Source organism: Protopterus annectens, chromosome 8.part0, assembly GCF_019279795.1.
Source record: "Protopterus annectens isolate FY-2018-M chromosome 8.part0, PAN1.0, whole genome shotgun sequence".
In the NCBI taxonomy this organism is placed as follows: domain Eukaryota; kingdom Metazoa; phylum Chordata; order Ceratodontiformes; family Protopteridae; genus Protopterus; species Protopterus annectens.
In genome coordinates this window covers 1,627,515,656-1,627,534,799 of record NC_056741.1, presented here as the reverse complement: position 1 = coordinate 1,627,534,799, position 19,144 = coordinate 1,627,515,656, and the positions used below count along the sequence as shown (strand labels likewise).

Genomic DNA, 19,144 nt, shown 5'->3' with positions numbered 1-19,144 from the left:
TGTTTGAGAATAATACATTTCTATTTATTTCATTTGAAGAACTCAGATATTTGGAATAATTATATGTGAAACATCATTTGGGCGGCCACGGTGGTGCAGCAGTTAGCGTTGTTGCCTCACAGCAAGAGGTTCTCCAGTTCGATTTGCCTCACAGCAAGAGGTTCTCCGGTTCGATCCTCGGCTGGTGTGCCTTCTGTGCGGAGTCTGCATGTCTTCCCTGTGGTCGCGTGGGTTTCCTCTGGGTGCTCTGGTTTCCTCCCACATCCCAAAGACATGCTGTACGTGGCTTGGACACACTAAATTGGCCCTAGGTGTGAGTGCGTGCGTGTGCGCCTTCTGTGGAAGGTTGGGTGCCGGGCTGGCAACTCGACACCGTAAAAACTCCACTGCCAATCACGAGCGGACAGTGATCCGCTGTGGCGACCCCCAACTGGGAAAAAGCTGAAAGAAGATGGATATGTGAAACATCATTTATTTAATGCAAGACATTTAGAGAAATTAAAAACAGTAAAAGAATTCAGTCACAGAAAATGCAATCTGCCCGTTACTGTTTGCACACAGTTTTCTGTTTTAGTGTATAGACATTAAGACAGACTATTCTATGGCTTAGCTAGTCTATACAAGACTTCTGTAAGTACAGATAATGGTGCTCAAAATCTGTTGATAGAAATGATGAAAAGTCCAGTTGTGCTGTACACAGATTTGAAAACCAAAAACAACAATACACATGCTGCATAAGCTACATACAATAACTAATCTTGCTTTGTTTGTTGACTGAATTTGACATACCTGTCTGCTGAAATCCAAGACATTTCTCTCATTACCTACGGAAATAAGAAAAAAATAAATAAAACATGTATTTGCTTCTAAATGACATTTTACATATCTGATATTCATTGATTTGATAACAGCAATAGTAGTTTTAGTCAGAGCTAGATCCCGCCATTGTCATATTTGCTATAAAATTGTGTGCAGTATATGTACAGATTCTTTACATCACTAATAAGCACATGACTGCGACTATCATACTTCATCATAAATCAGCTACACAAAAACAATGTAGTGTAGATTCAGCACATAAAAAAATAAATCAATGTATGGTCAATTAAGTTTCACACAACTCGCTCAGTATTTTCTCAGGATATGAAGTGATATGCCAATATACACATCAAGATAAAGCTGCCTTTTATACAGTGAGATTCCAATTAAAATATGAATGCATCAATCAAAAATACATTATACATTTGTTTATTTTCAAAACAGGAAATCAATGAAAATAAGGCAGTCATTCCTAGGAATGTAAGCACATTTAATGTCATCTAGGTTCTGCATACAATTTATTGTTTAAATGCCCTCCCCCAAAAGTGTTATAAAAATCAATGTAATAAAAGTTAAAGGAATGTTTGTTTGTTACCTTAATGTTTTAATAATGCATTAGCATACAAATTCCTCACTGCAGTAATGATATTAATCTACCCTTAATTTTTCTGTTCTTGTAGTCCATCCATATAAAATAAATCAAACCTGTATGTGGCCAGAAACACAAACATTTTATTTAACATTTGTTTACCAGTAAAGTCCGACTGGGACAGAGACTATTTTCAGAAGAGGCCCGTGGAGAAATGCTCCAAATGCATGTCTTTGGAATGTGGGAGGCAACCGGAGCACCCAGAGGAAACCTACATGAATGCATTGAGGACATGCAGACTCCACACAGAAGGCACCCCAGCTGAGAATTTAACCAGAGAACCTCTTCCTATGAGGTAACAATGTTAACAACTGCACCACTGAGCTGTCCTTCAGTATTAGTACTGATAAAAAGTAAAAAAAAAAAATGTCCATCATATATTTAAATACTTTTACTGCAATACACACATTGATAATATATATAAAGGACACATGCATGTGCATCTGAAACTTGAAAAGTAATTTGCGTTTATTGCTTGATAAAAAGTTCAAGCTAATTATTGCTTCATAAAACAGGTTTGCAGCACTATAGCACAGAGGTGTAAAGTCTTAACCAAGGCTGAGGTGACCCAGTCCAGTTAGTGGCTTGGTCATGTGAAGCATAGGCAGTAAAGGATGGGCAAGGATATTTATCTAGGCATTCCGTACAGTGAAGCACATTCCATAGAAGTGAAGAACCTTCAGCTGTAATAGATAAATGCAGGGGAGGGGGTTGGATACCAATGAGTGGGTCATAAATGAAAAAATCCCCTGTGGAAGCAGTCAATGGCATAGCTCTCCTGGGATGCATCCTTAGAGTGGAGATAAGCTAGGGACAGTAAAAAGGGCTGGTATATCCAACGACAGATGGGGACACTGTGGTAGCCCAAAAAGAAGCAAGAGAGGAATAATAATAAAAACTAATTAATTAATTAAAAAAAGAACAGATTTCTCTCCTACTTTACCATTAATCAAAAATCCATGATAAAATATCTATGCTGACGATACATTTTTGAACAAACTTTATGGTTCCACTAGTAAAATTCTGATGCCTCTGAACTTTTGCTTCTATAAGAATATTTTCAAATCAGTCCAGTAAGATAACTCGATGACACAGATCTTTCAATAGTTCAGTTTGATCAACAGATCTTTCAATAGTTCAGTTTGATCAACAAATACTTTGCTTGTGTTTCTGTGTGGCCTCTCATACCATTAAATTGTATACAGCTCTCCTAAAAGGACAACAGGATTCTATTAAATGCTCAACTTTGCTGTCCTTTTTCTCCTTATTTACAGTCCCAGCTATGAATAAACAACAACGCAGCATTTCAAATATTTTAAATTGACCATCTCTCTCCACTAGAACAGTACCTTACTGTACTGTAGTGGTTTCACTTTAAAAAAACTTTTATCCTGCCCTGAAAAAGTCTCCAATACATTGATGTCATCAAGGCCACTGAATACAGGTGGTTTTCTGGCCAATTCCCTCCCCAAACTGACATCATCATAACACAGTCCTAAAACCCACCCATGCTGTGATGTCACAGCTCACTGGTCCTTGCCCTTCCCCTACCCATACAGAAATAAAGGCTAGAACAAGGAAACACACATGAGACAAGTCTCCTGCTGTGAGCCGTCAATCACAGCAAGTAAGAGTTCAAATTACCCTTAGCACTTTGACAGCTAGGGATGTTGGGTGTGAAGGGGATGGGAGATGAGTCAAAATAGTACAATTCAGGCTTCAGAAAAAAAACTAGCCAGCCATTCTAAAAAGCAGCAGCAGTAAAAAGCACTTTGAAAGTCTGTTCTGTGGCATTTGCACTGTTTGTGTTTTAAGTAGTCATTGAATGGCATGAAATGTTACTTAAAACTGACTGAAAGACAGCAGTGTACGCATGTAAAATTAATGCGGTGACAGGAGCTTTAGGAAGAGAGAGGTCTGTGTGATGTAACTATTTAGAGCCTAGCACTGCATTGTGGGATACCTAGAGGCAGACTGTACAATCAGAATTACTTCAAGATGCCAGACCTCATTTGGTCAGTCTCCGAAATTATGTATTAAAAGATTACAAAAACTGTAAATAGTCCCATAGTGGTGTTATAATGCAGGAAATACCAAACCATAATGAAATAAATGTTTTTCGAGTCTGTGGGTGCGGTTTTCCTTTAACATGAATGGGATGGTATTAATCTGGTCTGCTGTATACACAATATTTAAGTTTGATTAATTTGAATATTTTATAACTTTGTACTGGGTTAGGTACTCCAGTAAGTTTTTGAGAGGTCATGTTCAGTAACTTCATTTGGTTGCCATGGGAATGTATTGCAAACATGTAAAAATGATTAACTTCACCAATACAGAACTGGTAAGTCAACATCAGAGTAACATGGAAAATGTGTGTTGGTGGGGGCTAAGATGAATGTCTCTCTACTAATAAAAAAGACACAGCAGAACTACAAACAGATATCCATACAGGTGGATAAAGATTACATTTACATTTCACGGTCCGAGAGGAAAATAAGGGGTAGATTCTTAATTTTTATAAAATACTGGCGTTAATACTATTTTTATACACCGATTTTTTTATATTTTGATTACTAGGATGGCTGATTAGACATTTATCTTTAACACAGGCCTAAAGAAAACAAGCTAGTATAAAGCCTGAAAGTGCGTAGAAGGTACAGTGTCATTTGTTATTCCCAAACAATCTAGTCAAATGCCATTTAAGTGCAACACAGCATAGTGTATTACAGAAAAAGACAGATTCTTATAGATTGTTGCTACACTACTGACCTGGGAGGCCTATCAAAACCTAGCCAAGTTTTCCCAAAACAATAATGATGTCCTGTATCTGAACAGGACATTTGACAGCTAGGCATTTATAAAACTACTTCTGTTCATAAGGAACATGGGTGCCAGACCTGGTATAAATTTCCGGTTCCCATCAACTGGTCTAGGTTGCACTTAAAACTGGATAAAAGAAACTCGGCTTCACATGGATGGGAAGCCTGTCCTATAGGAGGGGCTGTCTCTGGCAAACATCTGTCTCTCTGGCATGCTCATTTTAAGTCACAGACAAAATTCAGGTCCCTAGACCTGGTATTTGTGGTACTCTGAGCTGTACAAGTGTGGGGTTTGCAGATGCATTGTAAGCCAGGTATAGATCACCCTTCAGCAATCTATAGAAGACAGAGTAGAGGGAAAGGGCTTTAAGGTGCTCTGCATAAGGCAAATTAGTTATGCCTTGTATTCTTTTTATAAGGAACCTCTGAGGTCGCTCTAGTTGCTGCGCATGCCTGGTTAGGTACATACCAAAGGGAACGTTGTACTCTAGGATTGGTCTGATAAGGATAGAGTATAGTGGGATAATGACTTCTTTGGACCTAGATGCTATGCCCTTACTTATAAGTTGTACAACATAAAAGGATTTCCTCACCACTGTGGGGGCAAGTGGTGGTCGAAAGTAAGGCTACAGTCTGTGCGTATACGGAGATCCCTGACCACTGGGTCGACTTTGGGGTTATATTATCAACATTGTAGTTAGTTGGGATGGTTTACTTCCCAAAGGGTACAATTGTGTGTTTTTAGCACTGAGTTTAAGACCATGGCAGTGGCATCATTTGTTAATCAGATAGACCTTCTTGAAGAATGCTGTTGTGTGTTATTTCACAAAATTAGCAACTATCTACATTTCCAGTGCATTAACTACATCATTATTTTATCTAAAGATACAAGTTTTCCTTTTGAATTATGTCAAATTATGTTTCATGATGTAAATTTTCAACAAATTAAAATGTTTCTGTGGCCTTGCTCTTTCTGCTGAATGTCTGTTACTAGCATATAACTGCTTCAGCATGTATTAATCTCTAATCTTAATTTCCTTGTTAAGATACAAAGGGTTTTGGAGTTAGTTTAAGGGTTAAGGTGGTTACCTCACAGACTGAAGGTACAAGGCTTGATTCTCACCTTTGAGAGGTGAACTGGATAGAAAATGGCCTACAAGGGCAACTAGCCTAGCACTTAACTATGAAATAATTTATATATTTTTCCCCATTTAGAATCAGTCTTCTTTACAGATCATTTTCTGAGGTGGTATTTTGATCTTATTGAATATTTTGTGCTATAGAACTGAAGTGCTTTGACAGTAAGCACATTTTAGGAATAATTTTCAGATTATTCCCTAGTTATACAAGTAATTTACAAGGTGTTCTTAATACATTCCAGTTAAAACCACTTTGGCAGTTGCCTCTCCCCCTTTTGATGAATGTTTAGATACATGGGTAAGGTGTATTCATAATTTCACAAACCATGCTGACAACTGCCATTTTTCCAAACTTACACTACTAGAATTAATATGAAAAATCATCCTAAATATATATATTCAAGGCAAAGTCAGATAGTCTGATCCTTTTGTTTAGCAGACTGACAATGCTATAACATTATCAGCATTTGTGGTAACAATGATGCTCTTTAGCCAACTGGATTGATGTTACATCGCTGCTTAACCTAGAAAATAGGGTAGTTTACATTAAAAATGACAATTTTTAGTTTATCTTTGGCAAGGAATTATGTTCTCACAGTTCACAGTAATTATTTTAGCTTAATACATGTCAGATGTGACTGCTTTACTTGTTTGAATGTAGAATCATATAATTATCTATTATTACATTTGTCATGTATTAAGGCATTCAGGTGCATTGCAGTATATGTAAATTTCATATATTATTATTCTGCCCATACTGTACATCTGTAATTTTAGGGAAATGCCATGCAGTGATGCTTTCAAATAAAGCTGCAGTAAAATTTTGTATGCTGATTACTTTCACAAGTAAATTTAGCTTTGTAAAACTTGCATGTAAAATGACCTAGGATTTTGTAAAACTTGCATGTAAAATGACCTAGGATTTTTTTTTTTTTTGAGAACTGTATTAGATTTACAAGGGAAAGACCAACAGGGTTAGAAAGAAAATCTTCAACTATTCATTTAGCAGATGGACATGTTGGTGAATAAATTATACTGCCTCATCACCAATGTGTGAAATACCTGGCAGGATAGACAGTGTGCATGCAATGATGCAATACTAAATTTTACATCCTACAAAATTTTCTCTTGTAGTAGATAACTTGATGCTAAAACAGACGGTTTTTAAACAAGAAATACAAACATAATGCCTGCCAAACGTTAGACAGGTAAATGGTAACTGATGATGTAAGGTAGGTTTACTATCAAAATGAAAAATGAAGGTTCAGCAAAAATGGGAATGTCAAATGTTAGTTGGCAGAGTCCTGCATTGCCATCCTTTAATTCTGCAAGTGTCCTGTGCAGTGAATACCACTGTGCATTCACTTATATGTGGTCGATGTTACAAAGTAGAGATCATGGTACAGTGCGGATCTGGAAATGTACCCCTTTTCCTCACTGTAGCGTGATCTCTGAGATGGAATATATAATTTACAGGTGGTGTGGGAGGCACACCACAGGAAGAGGTGTAGGGGGGGGCTTGCCCCCTGCAAAAATATGAATTTCAGCAATGTGCAGTACTGAACTGGTACATTCTTATTGCTGAAAATTAGACAGGTAAGTGGACACTTGCCACACTGTTGCAAAAGGTGCAGGGGAAAAGGATGTTGAATATATCAAACTTGATTTTGCTGGAATTAATCCTTTTGACATTTCAATATACTTAATATGCAGCACATCGCACATTTAAACTGCAGGTTTGCATGATGTTCTGATGTTTGATGTTTTGATAGTAAACCTGTGAGGTATTGCCAGCTATGGCAGGAAAAGTAGGACAGTGGATGTGTAACATATGCCAGCAGAGCTAGCTGGAGTTTTGTAAAGAATTATATGTCATTTGTGTATCAAACGGATTTGTACAGGTGCTTGTGTTGAAAATATATTTGTAAAGCTGCTTGCGTTAAAAATGTACCGACAGTGGGTCCTGCTGGACAGAAGAGAAATACACCCGTATGTCAGACTGTATTGTAACTGTTGAAATAAATATATTGTAACACAGGATACTGGAAGGAAAGGAGGTTAATCTCAGTCCAGCTAACTTTGAAAAATAGTCTGAATTTAAATTACCTGGTTTAGGCCATAAAGATTGCATCTTACAGTACTGATTGCAGCCAGAGACATGTCTGAAAACCAGGACTAGGAATCCTACTGTATTGTCCTTATGGGTGAACTAATTGCTACTCTGGAAGGGTGGAAGTTTTGAAATGGTTTTACAGCTTCCAGATGCTTTAACACATCTTAGCAAAGCTCTGTGTGTGTATGGTAACATATCTGCTAGATTCAGGTTCAGTTTCTAGTAAAGGGGGTAGTGTGGGAACCAGAGTCAGATGACAAGATGTATGTGATGTCATTCTGTACTTCAGCACTGAAATGATGTTTTAACACTGGATAAGACAGAAGTCTCAGGGCAGTCTGTCTGTGAAACCTGACAAAGAAGGACCATTAACTCACTTTATCTTGCCTTGCTTTAGTAAGTAACCAGGGAATAGTTAAGCTTTAGATCAGTCAATAAAACAGTGACATTAGTTAAGTACTGTTTTTCTGTATCTGTGTGAATCTATCCAGCTGCTATTTTTAATATTTCCTGTGATTGAAACTCTGGTGTTTATTGTACATGGATGTGTAGTATTTTCATTTTATTTATTATTAAATAGTTAAACGTTTTATTGTGGCTGGTCTTTTGGAGAATATTTTAACCTTTAGGAGTACTTATATTAATTTGGTGACACTGTGGCCACTCCTGAAAGCCTTGATACATTGGTTAAACACTATCATTTGCATTAGTATTAATTTTACTCAGTATAATTGGGTCTCCTTGCAAGTGCCTTAGAGTAGCTGGCTTTGGAATGTTCTGGTGGTGGAACTATCTTATAGCTTGGGCATAGCTGGTAAATATGTGCGTGTGTATGTCAGCTACTTGGAGCAGGGACACTTGGCTTGGAACACTCAGCTGAGGAGTCAACCCTATAGCTGTGGTCAGTGTTGGGTCCTATTTGGGGCTAGCTGAGAGACAGGGAAACTCCAGCACCAGGATGGGAGTGTGTTCTCTGTGTGCTCTTAAGGGAAATAATGGTTGGTGCAGAGAGCTACATCTGGAAATTGTGTGCATCTATCTTTGTTTAAAGTAAACGCCACTCACTGGTGTCAGTGGTGAGGCCTGAGGCTGCTTCATTACTGGCGCAGAGAAGGGGCATCACAATAACATTTTTTCACACTGTTGTACACATAGTCCGAACATCCATTCCCTTACAATAGTACTCCCACTCTGAAGCTAACATTGGACTGGACAGTTATTTCAGTCCTTTTGGCTATCACTGGTTTGTCTTCCAGTCATTGTTACTCAGTTTCCTGTGTCTGACAATTAATCACCATTTTAAATATTAAGAGTTTGAGGTTAGCAGCAGTGTATACAAAAGTACTTATGCATTTATTTAATTATATTTGCTGTCACGGTATCACTTTTTACACTGAAACCAGGTTCAAACAGAAACGGGCTATAACTTTGTTAAAAGTAATAGTAAACAAAGAAAATCTGGTAACAGATAAGTAAGAGAGAAATAGTAGTAAGTTACAGTAATAAATAATTTAATGAAATAAGTTGTAGCAGAAATGGACAAGCCTGTGTAAAAAAACAGTATAGGACTTGGTGAGTATATGAAGGAGAACCACGGACAGGGATTTTTTCCTATCCACAGGAATGATCCAGTCAATCACTTAACCTGTACCAACTTGATCCACTTGTTCTTATGGAGAATGAGCTTGGCCTAACAACATCACTGGATTCATTACTTGGGAGTTGACAGCTGGGCCCATTCCTTCTCCAGTTAGGATTAAAGCCCTACAGCTTAATTGTTCTCTTGTAAAGGGTATCTCTCCAACATCCGCATCCGGTGTGATGAGAGTTTGATATTGGGGAATGGTTTATGCTGTTTATCCAGGTGTTCCCTGCCTACTTTGCTCAGTGGCTTTGTGAGTTCTGCAGTGGCTGTCCCCCACCCAGAGGATTTGAGTACACACTCCTACACAGGAAAATCTCCCGATCATAAAACACTGACTATTGCAGCAAATACTTACTAAGCCCCAGTGACGCAGGTACTACATTTTCACTGCTGTAGGTGTCACCAATGCAAAGAGTCAAGCTGCCTCCTTCCCCCAGGGTGGAGGGCCTGCACTGCCTGCTCAATCTGTCTGGGCCCAGCTTCTCCAGCCCCATGCTTCTAATAACTAACCACTGTTGTGCAAATTAAGAGCGGTCAGGGCTTCATCTCTTAAATGACACCCAGCCAAGCTAAGGTCAGAGTTAGTGCTCAGCATTTTGTGGATAGCAGGATCATTCAAAGCACCACTTATGGCTACTTGCAGTAGTTAGATTAGTAAGAAGTTGTTAAGTAGTATTTAACTAACTATATTGTGGATGCTATATGAATGTATAGCTCTTAAAGCAGAGGAATACCTACATATGGCACAGTACAGAAAATGTGGCAAGAGATGGAACAATGTTTAGAAACAAGAACATTGCTGCTTTAGTCTCTGGCCTAAAATGGTCTAAACTTCAGCAGTGCCTCATCATTCCACAGTCCTCTGCCATCTATAGGCTCCTGCACAACCCTTCCAGTAACCTGACTGATGTAAGCCCCCCAACAGCTAACAAGGAACAGTAGTGCTTTGGTTGACCTTGGAGGGTAGCATGTCATCTCATCAAACAAAATAAGTGAGCACTCTTCACCAAAATAGTGAGTTTGTTTTTTCTCCACTATTGTGCAAACTAAGAGATGGTATATCCAAGTCTGGGGGTGTGTACCCTGCAAAAATAAAACTGTTTAGTTGTTTGAAGATTGAACAGTTTTCATTTTTTCCCCATTCAAAAAAATTACCTTCAGTGACTCAACATGAATCTATATTGAAGGTTGTAGGTTACTGTACTGTAAGCAGAATTTCTGTATTTAGTAAGTCAATGTTCTGGCTTCTTTTGTATAGTTGAGATCCTTATATTATGTGGTAGGTTGCTTTACAACCTGGCAGAAGAGGTGCAGAAGAATCCAGCAGTAGATGCCTGGTGGATCCTGGGAAGGTGGAGTTGATGCTCTATGGATGATGATATTAGCTTCCTTATGGATAAAGGCACATGTTCGGCTTGCCACTCAGCTGTCTCCACAGTTTTGCAGCAATATGTAAGCAGCAGAGAACTGTAGAAAGGTGACATACTGCTGAAGCACAGGGCAAGATACAGTGGTGATCCAGGTTATCAGCTTCAGCTACAAATCCACCAACTTTGTAATATGTGGCTGACATTTTAGTTTATCAGGCTTACTAATACTCTTCCATGAAGATAGACTGGAGACTAGATATTTTGTAGAAAGGGGCAAGACCGTTCTTTACAGAAGAACACACAAAGATTCCTATACACCTTTAAATAAGACCAAACATTCAGAATTTTTGCACTTACGTCAGCCATATGAAGAGAGGGATAACAGACTGCTTGAGGGCTGGAAGCCACCAGAAGGGTATGGAGAATGGTAGAGAAGAAATTTGACAAGAAAGAGATGCAGCTCTTCTCCCTGGAGACAGGGGGAAATGAAACAGGTGCACAAGAGCTCATTAGGAGGATGTAAAGGGTGTAAAGGGTCATACTGAACAGTAAGGACAGAAGCGGAGAAGAAAAACAGTAAAGTATAAGGACTAGGACTCTTGAAACAGTGGTGTTGGACTGTACAGAAGCACTCAAGACATGGTCAGGTGAGCAAACGGTGTTAAGGAAGGGAAAGATGGAAAGGAGGTAGAATGTTATACACATTGGAAAAGCAGGCTACACAGGATTACTAACATCTTCTGTCATAACACAAGTGTAATTTAAGCCACATAGTTAATATGGAGCTTGTTAAATGAGGAGATAGTCGGTATACATCAAATGTAGAAGAAACACTGAAATATTTCAGTGGGAGATGCAGAGTTCTGACAAAACCTTTTTTCTGACCGCCAAACAGGATGCCTTTTTAGCAGACATAACAATTAGATTTTATTTCTCAGTAATTTTCCTGCATCAGTAATGCAATAGGGAAGTTTCCCCCCCAAATGCCCGATGCTTGGAAGAGCAGGTATATAATGAAGAGTTATATGCATTCTGCACCACATGGCTATTTCTGAAACACTTTTACAGGGAACTGTCATACACTTCACAACAGAAATGAGCTACAGATTGCGGAGCAAAGCTGTTCTGTACAGTGAAGAGATAAGGACAGCCTAGTCAAGTTTCACCATCTGACTTTGATATAGGAGGTAGCTTCTGCAACATTTTAGAGCTAGTCGTACCACTGCTGAGGCCTTGGAAGGTGAGAAGGAGCATCTCAAACTCTATGGACAGGATAGGAAGAGGAATCAGTTGCCTTCTCATTGTTCATTTGTTACAGAATGTGGTTGTATATTTTAATGAGGGTTGTAGCTACCTTGCGACATGGCCTAAAGTCACTTTAATAAAATGCCAGAAGACCCTGAAAGTAAAGGAAAAAATAAATTGTGTTAGTGCCACCTTTTTCATTAGTTTGGCTTATGGAGATATCATCCAAATCTACAGTTGCTGACATAAGACCTTTCTCTACCTTAGCAATTTGAGAGCATAAAAACCTTTTTTCAGCACAAGTGGCCACACCATTTTGGATGAATCTTATAACAATCCACACAACTAGAACAGAAAAGGATCAGACTAATTCAGAATGAACTTTTGATGAGGGTCCACCCACTGAAGAACTTCGTTATCCCAACATTTTATGGGAGCTGAAAATTGTAATCAATAAAGTATGACAGAGAAGTATAAGGTCACATTTGAATTCAGAATCCTTCCTATTAGGCTAACTATTTTGCTGTCTGGTTTCATGTTAGTGCCTCAATATGCAGCCTTCCTACAATAAAAATGAAAACAGCAGAAAAAGAAACATGGCAACAGCGAAAATAGTTTATAAAGATCTTAGCTTGATGATGATATTAAGGCATCTATCTTGCAATGGCATATTTCTCGCATTCTCTAAAATTTAGCTGAAGAAATAAGAAGCTTTTAAGTGGATTTATCACTTTTCAGAATCTGTATCAAACTAATTAAGCATTTCATTGCAAACTACATGCATGTTATTATTTGGAGAAGTGTTCCAATTTTGCACCAAGTGCCCACCTAGGTAATTTGTTGCTCTATTTCCTATTAGCTACTGAGACAAAAAAGTGTCTAAAACATTGTATATAGTTTTATCCTCAATCATTTATTGTTATTTGCTCAGTGTATAACTCAAATTTATGTTTACTGCCCTGTATGTTCTCTCTTTTCAGGGTTTTGTAGTAAATGTAATATCTACCTTTAGACTATGGTTATAGCTAAAAAGGGGCCTTTGGATCAATCCATTTACAGGGATAAAAGAAAAGAAAACTGCAAGCCTTTTCACAGCCCCATATAGACCCAGTTGCTCTTTATAAGAGGAAGATCTGACCCATTCATTCACTGACTGTGGTAATACTCCAACCAGGGTAAAAGCCCATACTCCCATTCATAACGTCCTGAGCGGAGAGTCATGCACAGAAACTTGACCATCAACTACATGGCACACTTGCCTCTTCCCATGACCTAACCCATTCCTGCAGCAACTGTGACTCACAAGCCACTGCTTTGTACAGAGACGCATGTATGCATTCATGCGCACCCATCCCCTTGGGCTTCCAAGACAGTGTCATCATTGGTTAGCACATAGTGCTGCATTTTGTAATTCTTCCACACCTGCAGGGGTCAACACTGCTGCTGACCACATCACTTCCTGCATCCCAGAATGGATGAACTGGCTGCTCAGGCCTACCCTCTGCTGACAGTCTTTCAACTTCCTGTGCCATTAACTAAACACATGTCTGTGGTGTCATTAGGGTTTTATCCATCTATACCATAGAATCTGCCTTAAATATCTAGTTTTCATGGTACAATATATTATATCATAATCAACTTACCATGTTTGCTCAGGGAAGATTCCTTTTATTGAACAAGGCTGGGATTCTAAACATCTGAAATATGTGCTTAGCCAAACAATCAAATGCTCTGTATTTTAATTTGTCTGAATGATCTGGTCCACCCAGTGTTTTCTGTTAATTTTTGTGTCTGCATTAACTGAGTAAATATGATGTACACTAATAGTTGTTTAATACCGAAAGTGGATCTCTCTAGGATCCTAATGACGAGCCAGTAACATTTCTTCATATAGTCTAAGCCAATGCTGCATCCTCCAGTTAAAGAACTCTTGTGTACTATAGATGTGTAGTCCCCTTTCTGACTTTACAAGTAGCAACCACAGACTTGCTTATGTTAACGTAGGGAAAACTTGGCAAAACCTCATCCCAGAAGGGCATTAAGTGTGGTATTCGTGATGTTCTGATCACAGTGCCTCATCTACAATCACACTAAACAAAACATATTTCAGACCAACTCATTTTACTATTTAACTCAAAGTATTCATATTTAATGTATTCCTATCATAGTATAACAATATGCAATGTTGAATTTCTTCCTGTGTATATATTGTAAATGTGTTAAATTAATAAAAATGTTCTTATAAAAAAAAGACAGTATTCCTCATCATCTCTAATCGTAATCTAAAAGTTATGGATTTAAGTGAATGCTTAACATTATTCCATTATATGTAATCAGATTACAGAAATGTCTGCCATTAACTTTAAAAAGTTATGAATAGTGTATAAGGCTAAACAGTACGTGGCATCCCAACAATAAGCAGATAAAGCATTTGATAAAACTGTATTTTTAACAAGCACTGACATCAGATGCAGACAATTCAGTTTACAGTGCTTAACTGGATGTGAATAAGGCCTTTGATACCATCACACATTCTGACATGACCTACAACCTTATTGAATGAAATGTAAACCCCCATGTTATCCAATGGATAGCAAACTGACTTGATAGAACCCAGTCTATTATCATAGGGGATACTCAGTCATTGAAAATGGTTGTTGCTAGTAGTGTACTTGGGGATCAGTCCTTGGATCTATTTTTAGTATTTACCTTTTGGGTGCCAGGGATGACGTCAAGGGTCTGTAGAGGACTTGGAGCTGTTGTAAACTCTCACTTCCAGATTATCTGCGATGGTCTAACATGTACAGACAAGTTCTGCTAGACCACAACCTTAAGCTAAGTGTTAAGAAATGTAGTACTATGTCCTTTCATAACCATGGACACTCATACACATGACATGGATGATATCCCTTTGAAAACTGGCACTGCTATTGGGTACATGGGCACTTTCTTTGATAAAGAACAATCCTTTGATCACCATGTAGCCGCTGTCATTAGAAAATCATTTTATGAAGCCAGGATGATTATCAGGGGTATATCTTCTAGGTCAAAATAAGTTATCTTTGCTCATCAGACCCATAATAGAATACAATATCTTTGTTATGCAGTTGCCTAAACATATGATTTAACTCAAAATACCCCAGTGTTTAATCACTAAAAGATCAAGGACAGGTCTTCTTTGTGCTACACAGACTATCTTAAGAGAAAGTGATTTGTGTGTTTCAAACAGCGTCTTGTAGGTGGGGGTGGAGTGGAGGAATCCTCTGCCTCACCTACAAAGCCTAAAAAAATCCAGTTCTGTGTGACCTACACATCCACAAAGCACCCTGGTCTTGTCCCTCAAACCATCATCAAAAGGGGCTGAAATTAGGTAGTAGTTATTCATGTTATAGAGTACTGATAAATTCATATCTTTAGGCTCAAACTAGGGTGTTGGGTCATTTGTTGCCAAGCCTAGAGACCTATGAATCACCAATTTGCATACCTGCTGTGATTATTTGTATATGACCTTCTTTCTTTTCTCCATAGCTATACAACCACGGAGTATAATTATGCATACAGCCACAAAGTATAATTATGTAAGGGAAAGATGATGTAACAGGTTGAAATTCTAAAACTTGAGTAAATGTATAAGAATTTATAGACCTACTTAATGAATGGGAGTTACGGCCATCATTTGTTAGGTGTTCCAGAAACTAGGGCAAATTACGAATTGACTTATGCAACGCCATGCCATTGTAAAGTTCTTCCTTGCTACTTAAGTTTACTTCCTATCACTGTAGCCTTTAAACACCACAACTTGCATGCTATTCTCTGGCAGCTGTTCATTCATAAAAACAGTTATTTTATAGTAGGACTGTGTTAATCGCTTGTTATTAATATTCTGCAGTTTGTCTGTGCATTTACCTTCTTAACAAATGCAATTATTTCTGGACTAAAAAGAAATGATCACAGCAAAAGCCAAAGTAACTCCAGTTGCAGAAAAGGTCAGAGAGAACAGATTGTGGTCATTTGGTCACATGTGAAGGAAAGTGGAAGATAATTTGGGAGAGAAAGAAGGCAAGAGGAAACGAGGATGTTTAACCCCCCCCAAAAAAAAAAAAAAAAAAAAAAAAAAAAAAAAAAAAAGGATGGATTGTGCAAGATAAGTCCTGTGATAGTAAAGCATGACTGTCAAAGAAGGTAAGAAATTGGCAGTGAATCAAGAGGAGTGGTGGTAGTTGTTGATCTGACAACCCAGCTCTATATCAAAAAACTGGGGGGGGGGGGTTGCTGCTGCTGATAATTTACTACCTGTGCAGCCTTTGGCTCAAGTTATGACCGAAATGGGTCTTAATGGAGGACTCCATTTACCTACCTCCACATCCTGAGTGAAGAACCTCTCTCCATTTCCTTAAATCACATTTGGTTCTCTTATGCTAGTCCACTGGCCAAGATGTAAGCTATATACCACATTTGGGTGTCAGTGTGGTCATATTTGGAGGTGGTGCATAACCAAATTTGCCCCCAAAAAGCAGATTTGGGCAGTCCTTTGATATCCTGAAGACACAGAAGCATTGGCAGTATTAGTGTAGGCTATGTACAAGGACTCAACGACACAAGTATGAGCAGTGTTAGACTCACAGAGGGGTATCCAGAGTGAGTGTGCATCAAGATTTAGCTAAGCCCACTGCTGTTAATACTGATGGACCACATTAGTAAACAGGTTGGAGGAGGCAGACCAACAAAGCTGCTGTATGTTGATCATGTGACAGACTAAGCAAGAACTTCAGCAAATGATAGGAGAATGGAATGTGAAATCAAAGGTACACAGAGTACAGATAAGACAGCTGTAATAGCAGTGAACAGGAGAAATCAGAAGAAGCTGAGAAATAACGGAGAATGAAAACAAATGGAAGAGGTTAACAGCTTGAAATATCTGACAGGAATGGTTGCGAAGAAGTGAAGTTTGAACCAAGAAATCAAAGCTAGAATCAGAGGGGCTGAAGCTAACTGGCACAGTGTGTCAGGGGTAGTTTGTGAAAGACCGTTAAAGGAGCTGCAAATTAAGGTGCACAAAACAGTGGTGCAATCAGTACTACTGTATATAGTACAGAAACCTGGGCAGTAAAAAGCAGAGCAGTCGCGGAAGCTAAAGGTGATGGAGATGAAGTGCCGGAGATTGTTGGTAGGATGGTCACTGTGTGACAGATGAAGAAATGAGAACATCAGAGCAGAATATCATTCCTAAACCTCCAGATGACAAACTGTAGTTAAGCCCGACATATGCACAAACACAAAATTGAATTTTGGAATTTTTTAAGCAGACACTGTACAAATTTTAGGAGAATAAACTATTTAATGCCAAAAAATAAAAACACAAACAGGCAATGCATTTTCATATGTGAAACAGTTTAGATTTTCTCCTAAAAGTTGCACAACAACATCAGAGCAGAAGCCCAAGTAGTTCCACTTGCAGAGAAGGTCAAAGAGAACACATTATGGTAGTTTTAGCACATGCCAGAAAAGCAGCACATGCCAGAAAAGCAGAACAATCACGTGAAGGTTTGGCACAAACAGGAAGAAGGCAAGAGCAAACCAGGGAGTACAGCTAAGAGACGTACTAATTATGTAGTAGAATATCTGCATCACTATTATCATCACCCCTCCCCCCTTTTCCCGACTTTTATACATGGGGTTGGGATGTTGCCTACACAGTCTCAATCGGTCTTGATTCAATGAGTGTTGCAGAAGGTACAAGAGTGGCACTGAGTCAAGACAGATTGAGACAGTCTAGGCAGCATCCCGACCCAATGTATAAAAGTAGGAAATGGGGGGGGGGTGTGATGATGAAGACCACATGCAGTCCAACGGTGGCATTGCTTTTATTGTGGCTTAATGAAATCTAGAATCAGACTTATTTTTGAGGAAGCTAGGCAGAAAAAGAAAGATTGCTGCTAAATAAAAGCAAAAGCCATGCTAGACTTATTTATTCATTAGCATGCCATAGTTGGTACTATATCACATCAAACATTCTGAAAATTAAGTAGATTTATTAATCACATTGCCTTTATAGGAATACAAATGCAATTTTCATTTCACATGGGTACCAAAATATATTCCAGACTTCATGCATTGCTGCTGTTTCCAAGGAGACACACAACTTTGAACAGACTTAAAACAGTCAAGTCTCCAATACTTTTTTTTCCAGCTTGGAGGCAGGTTTGGTTGTTGTAGAATAGTGCACAACCCAATTGCTTCTTTGGATGTATGTTTGTGCCTGGGAGGAAAACAAATTGTTATATTGCACTTTCCAGTGGAGCTGCATAGTTTTGTGCTTAGGGGAAAAGAGACATAATTATGAACACCAGCTGTGCAAACTTTACTTAAACTAAAGTCATTTACTCTACACTTTTGTCAGAGGAATCATGTTTTGTAAAGTCTTAGTTCTGGTATGGCAGCATCTTAAAAAGTTAGCTAACAATAAATACGCTTGTTTACTTAACTGTACAAGCTAAATGCAGGCTTTTTTGGTTGGGAAAAGGCAGCATATTTAGCTTTATCAGTCCCATTATAATTTTGTACTTTTAATGTGGATAACATATTGCTTTATCCCCAAGGGAGTGGTCAAATGTATTTTGATTATTACTTTAAATGCTTTAGCTCACTGTAGTAATGTTGTGTAGAGTCATTATTGTGGAGCAGATACCTCTCCAATCACAAACATAAAGCAAAATAAATTGCCTGGTGAAATGTTGGCTTAGCTTGAAGAAATGCCCAGAGAGGACATCACTGAATGACGTAGATAGAATATTTAGTGCTCTGACCACACTGTGACATTTAAGCTTTGATTCCTTTTTTATTTACATGAGAATAAATTTATGATTTCTCTTTTTGCTAGGGTGTACATTTCATTAACTGGACTAGATTTCTTTTTAAGATGACAAAATGAGAGGTATAACAGCATCTTCTGTATTTGCCTATGGTATCATATAGTTCAATCGAACAATGCCACAGTATCAGGTTTAGATATGTGGGTACATTTATCTGGATTTAGTTGTGTTTATGTTATGCATTTCTTGCAATCTTTGGTAAAATGCATTCAGTGTACAGAAATCTGAACTTTAACCTAACACTGGACTAGGTGTAGTATATCCTCTCCTTTCTGCTCACTTGTTCAGTTTTAAACTCTGACTGAAAGGTCATTATAAACTATTATTCTTACCATACATTTTTGCTTTATTAAGAAGAGAAATGAACACAACCTATAATGCAAATATCAGCAGCTTTTGGTTTAAGAAATGCAAGTGCTGTAAATTGCAGTACTGTATTGCAATTGTAAATGTTACACATCATTTTTACA

General features: G+C 38.2%; 1 protein-coding gene across 2 annotated transcripts in view; it reads right to left on the bottom strand.

The window, feature by feature from the left end:
• POU2F3 (POU class 2 homeobox 3) overlaps positions 1 to 19,144 on the bottom strand; it is a 479,623-nt gene that overhangs the window by 147,436 nt on the left and 313,043 nt on the right. For both annotated transcript variants that reach the window (XM_044081151.1, XM_044081152.1), the window contains exon 3: positions 790 to 824. In XM_044081151.1, the coding sequence (XP_043937086.1) occupies positions 790 to 824 (35 nt within the window). The remainder of the gene's footprint in view (positions 1 to 789; positions 825 to 19,144) is intronic.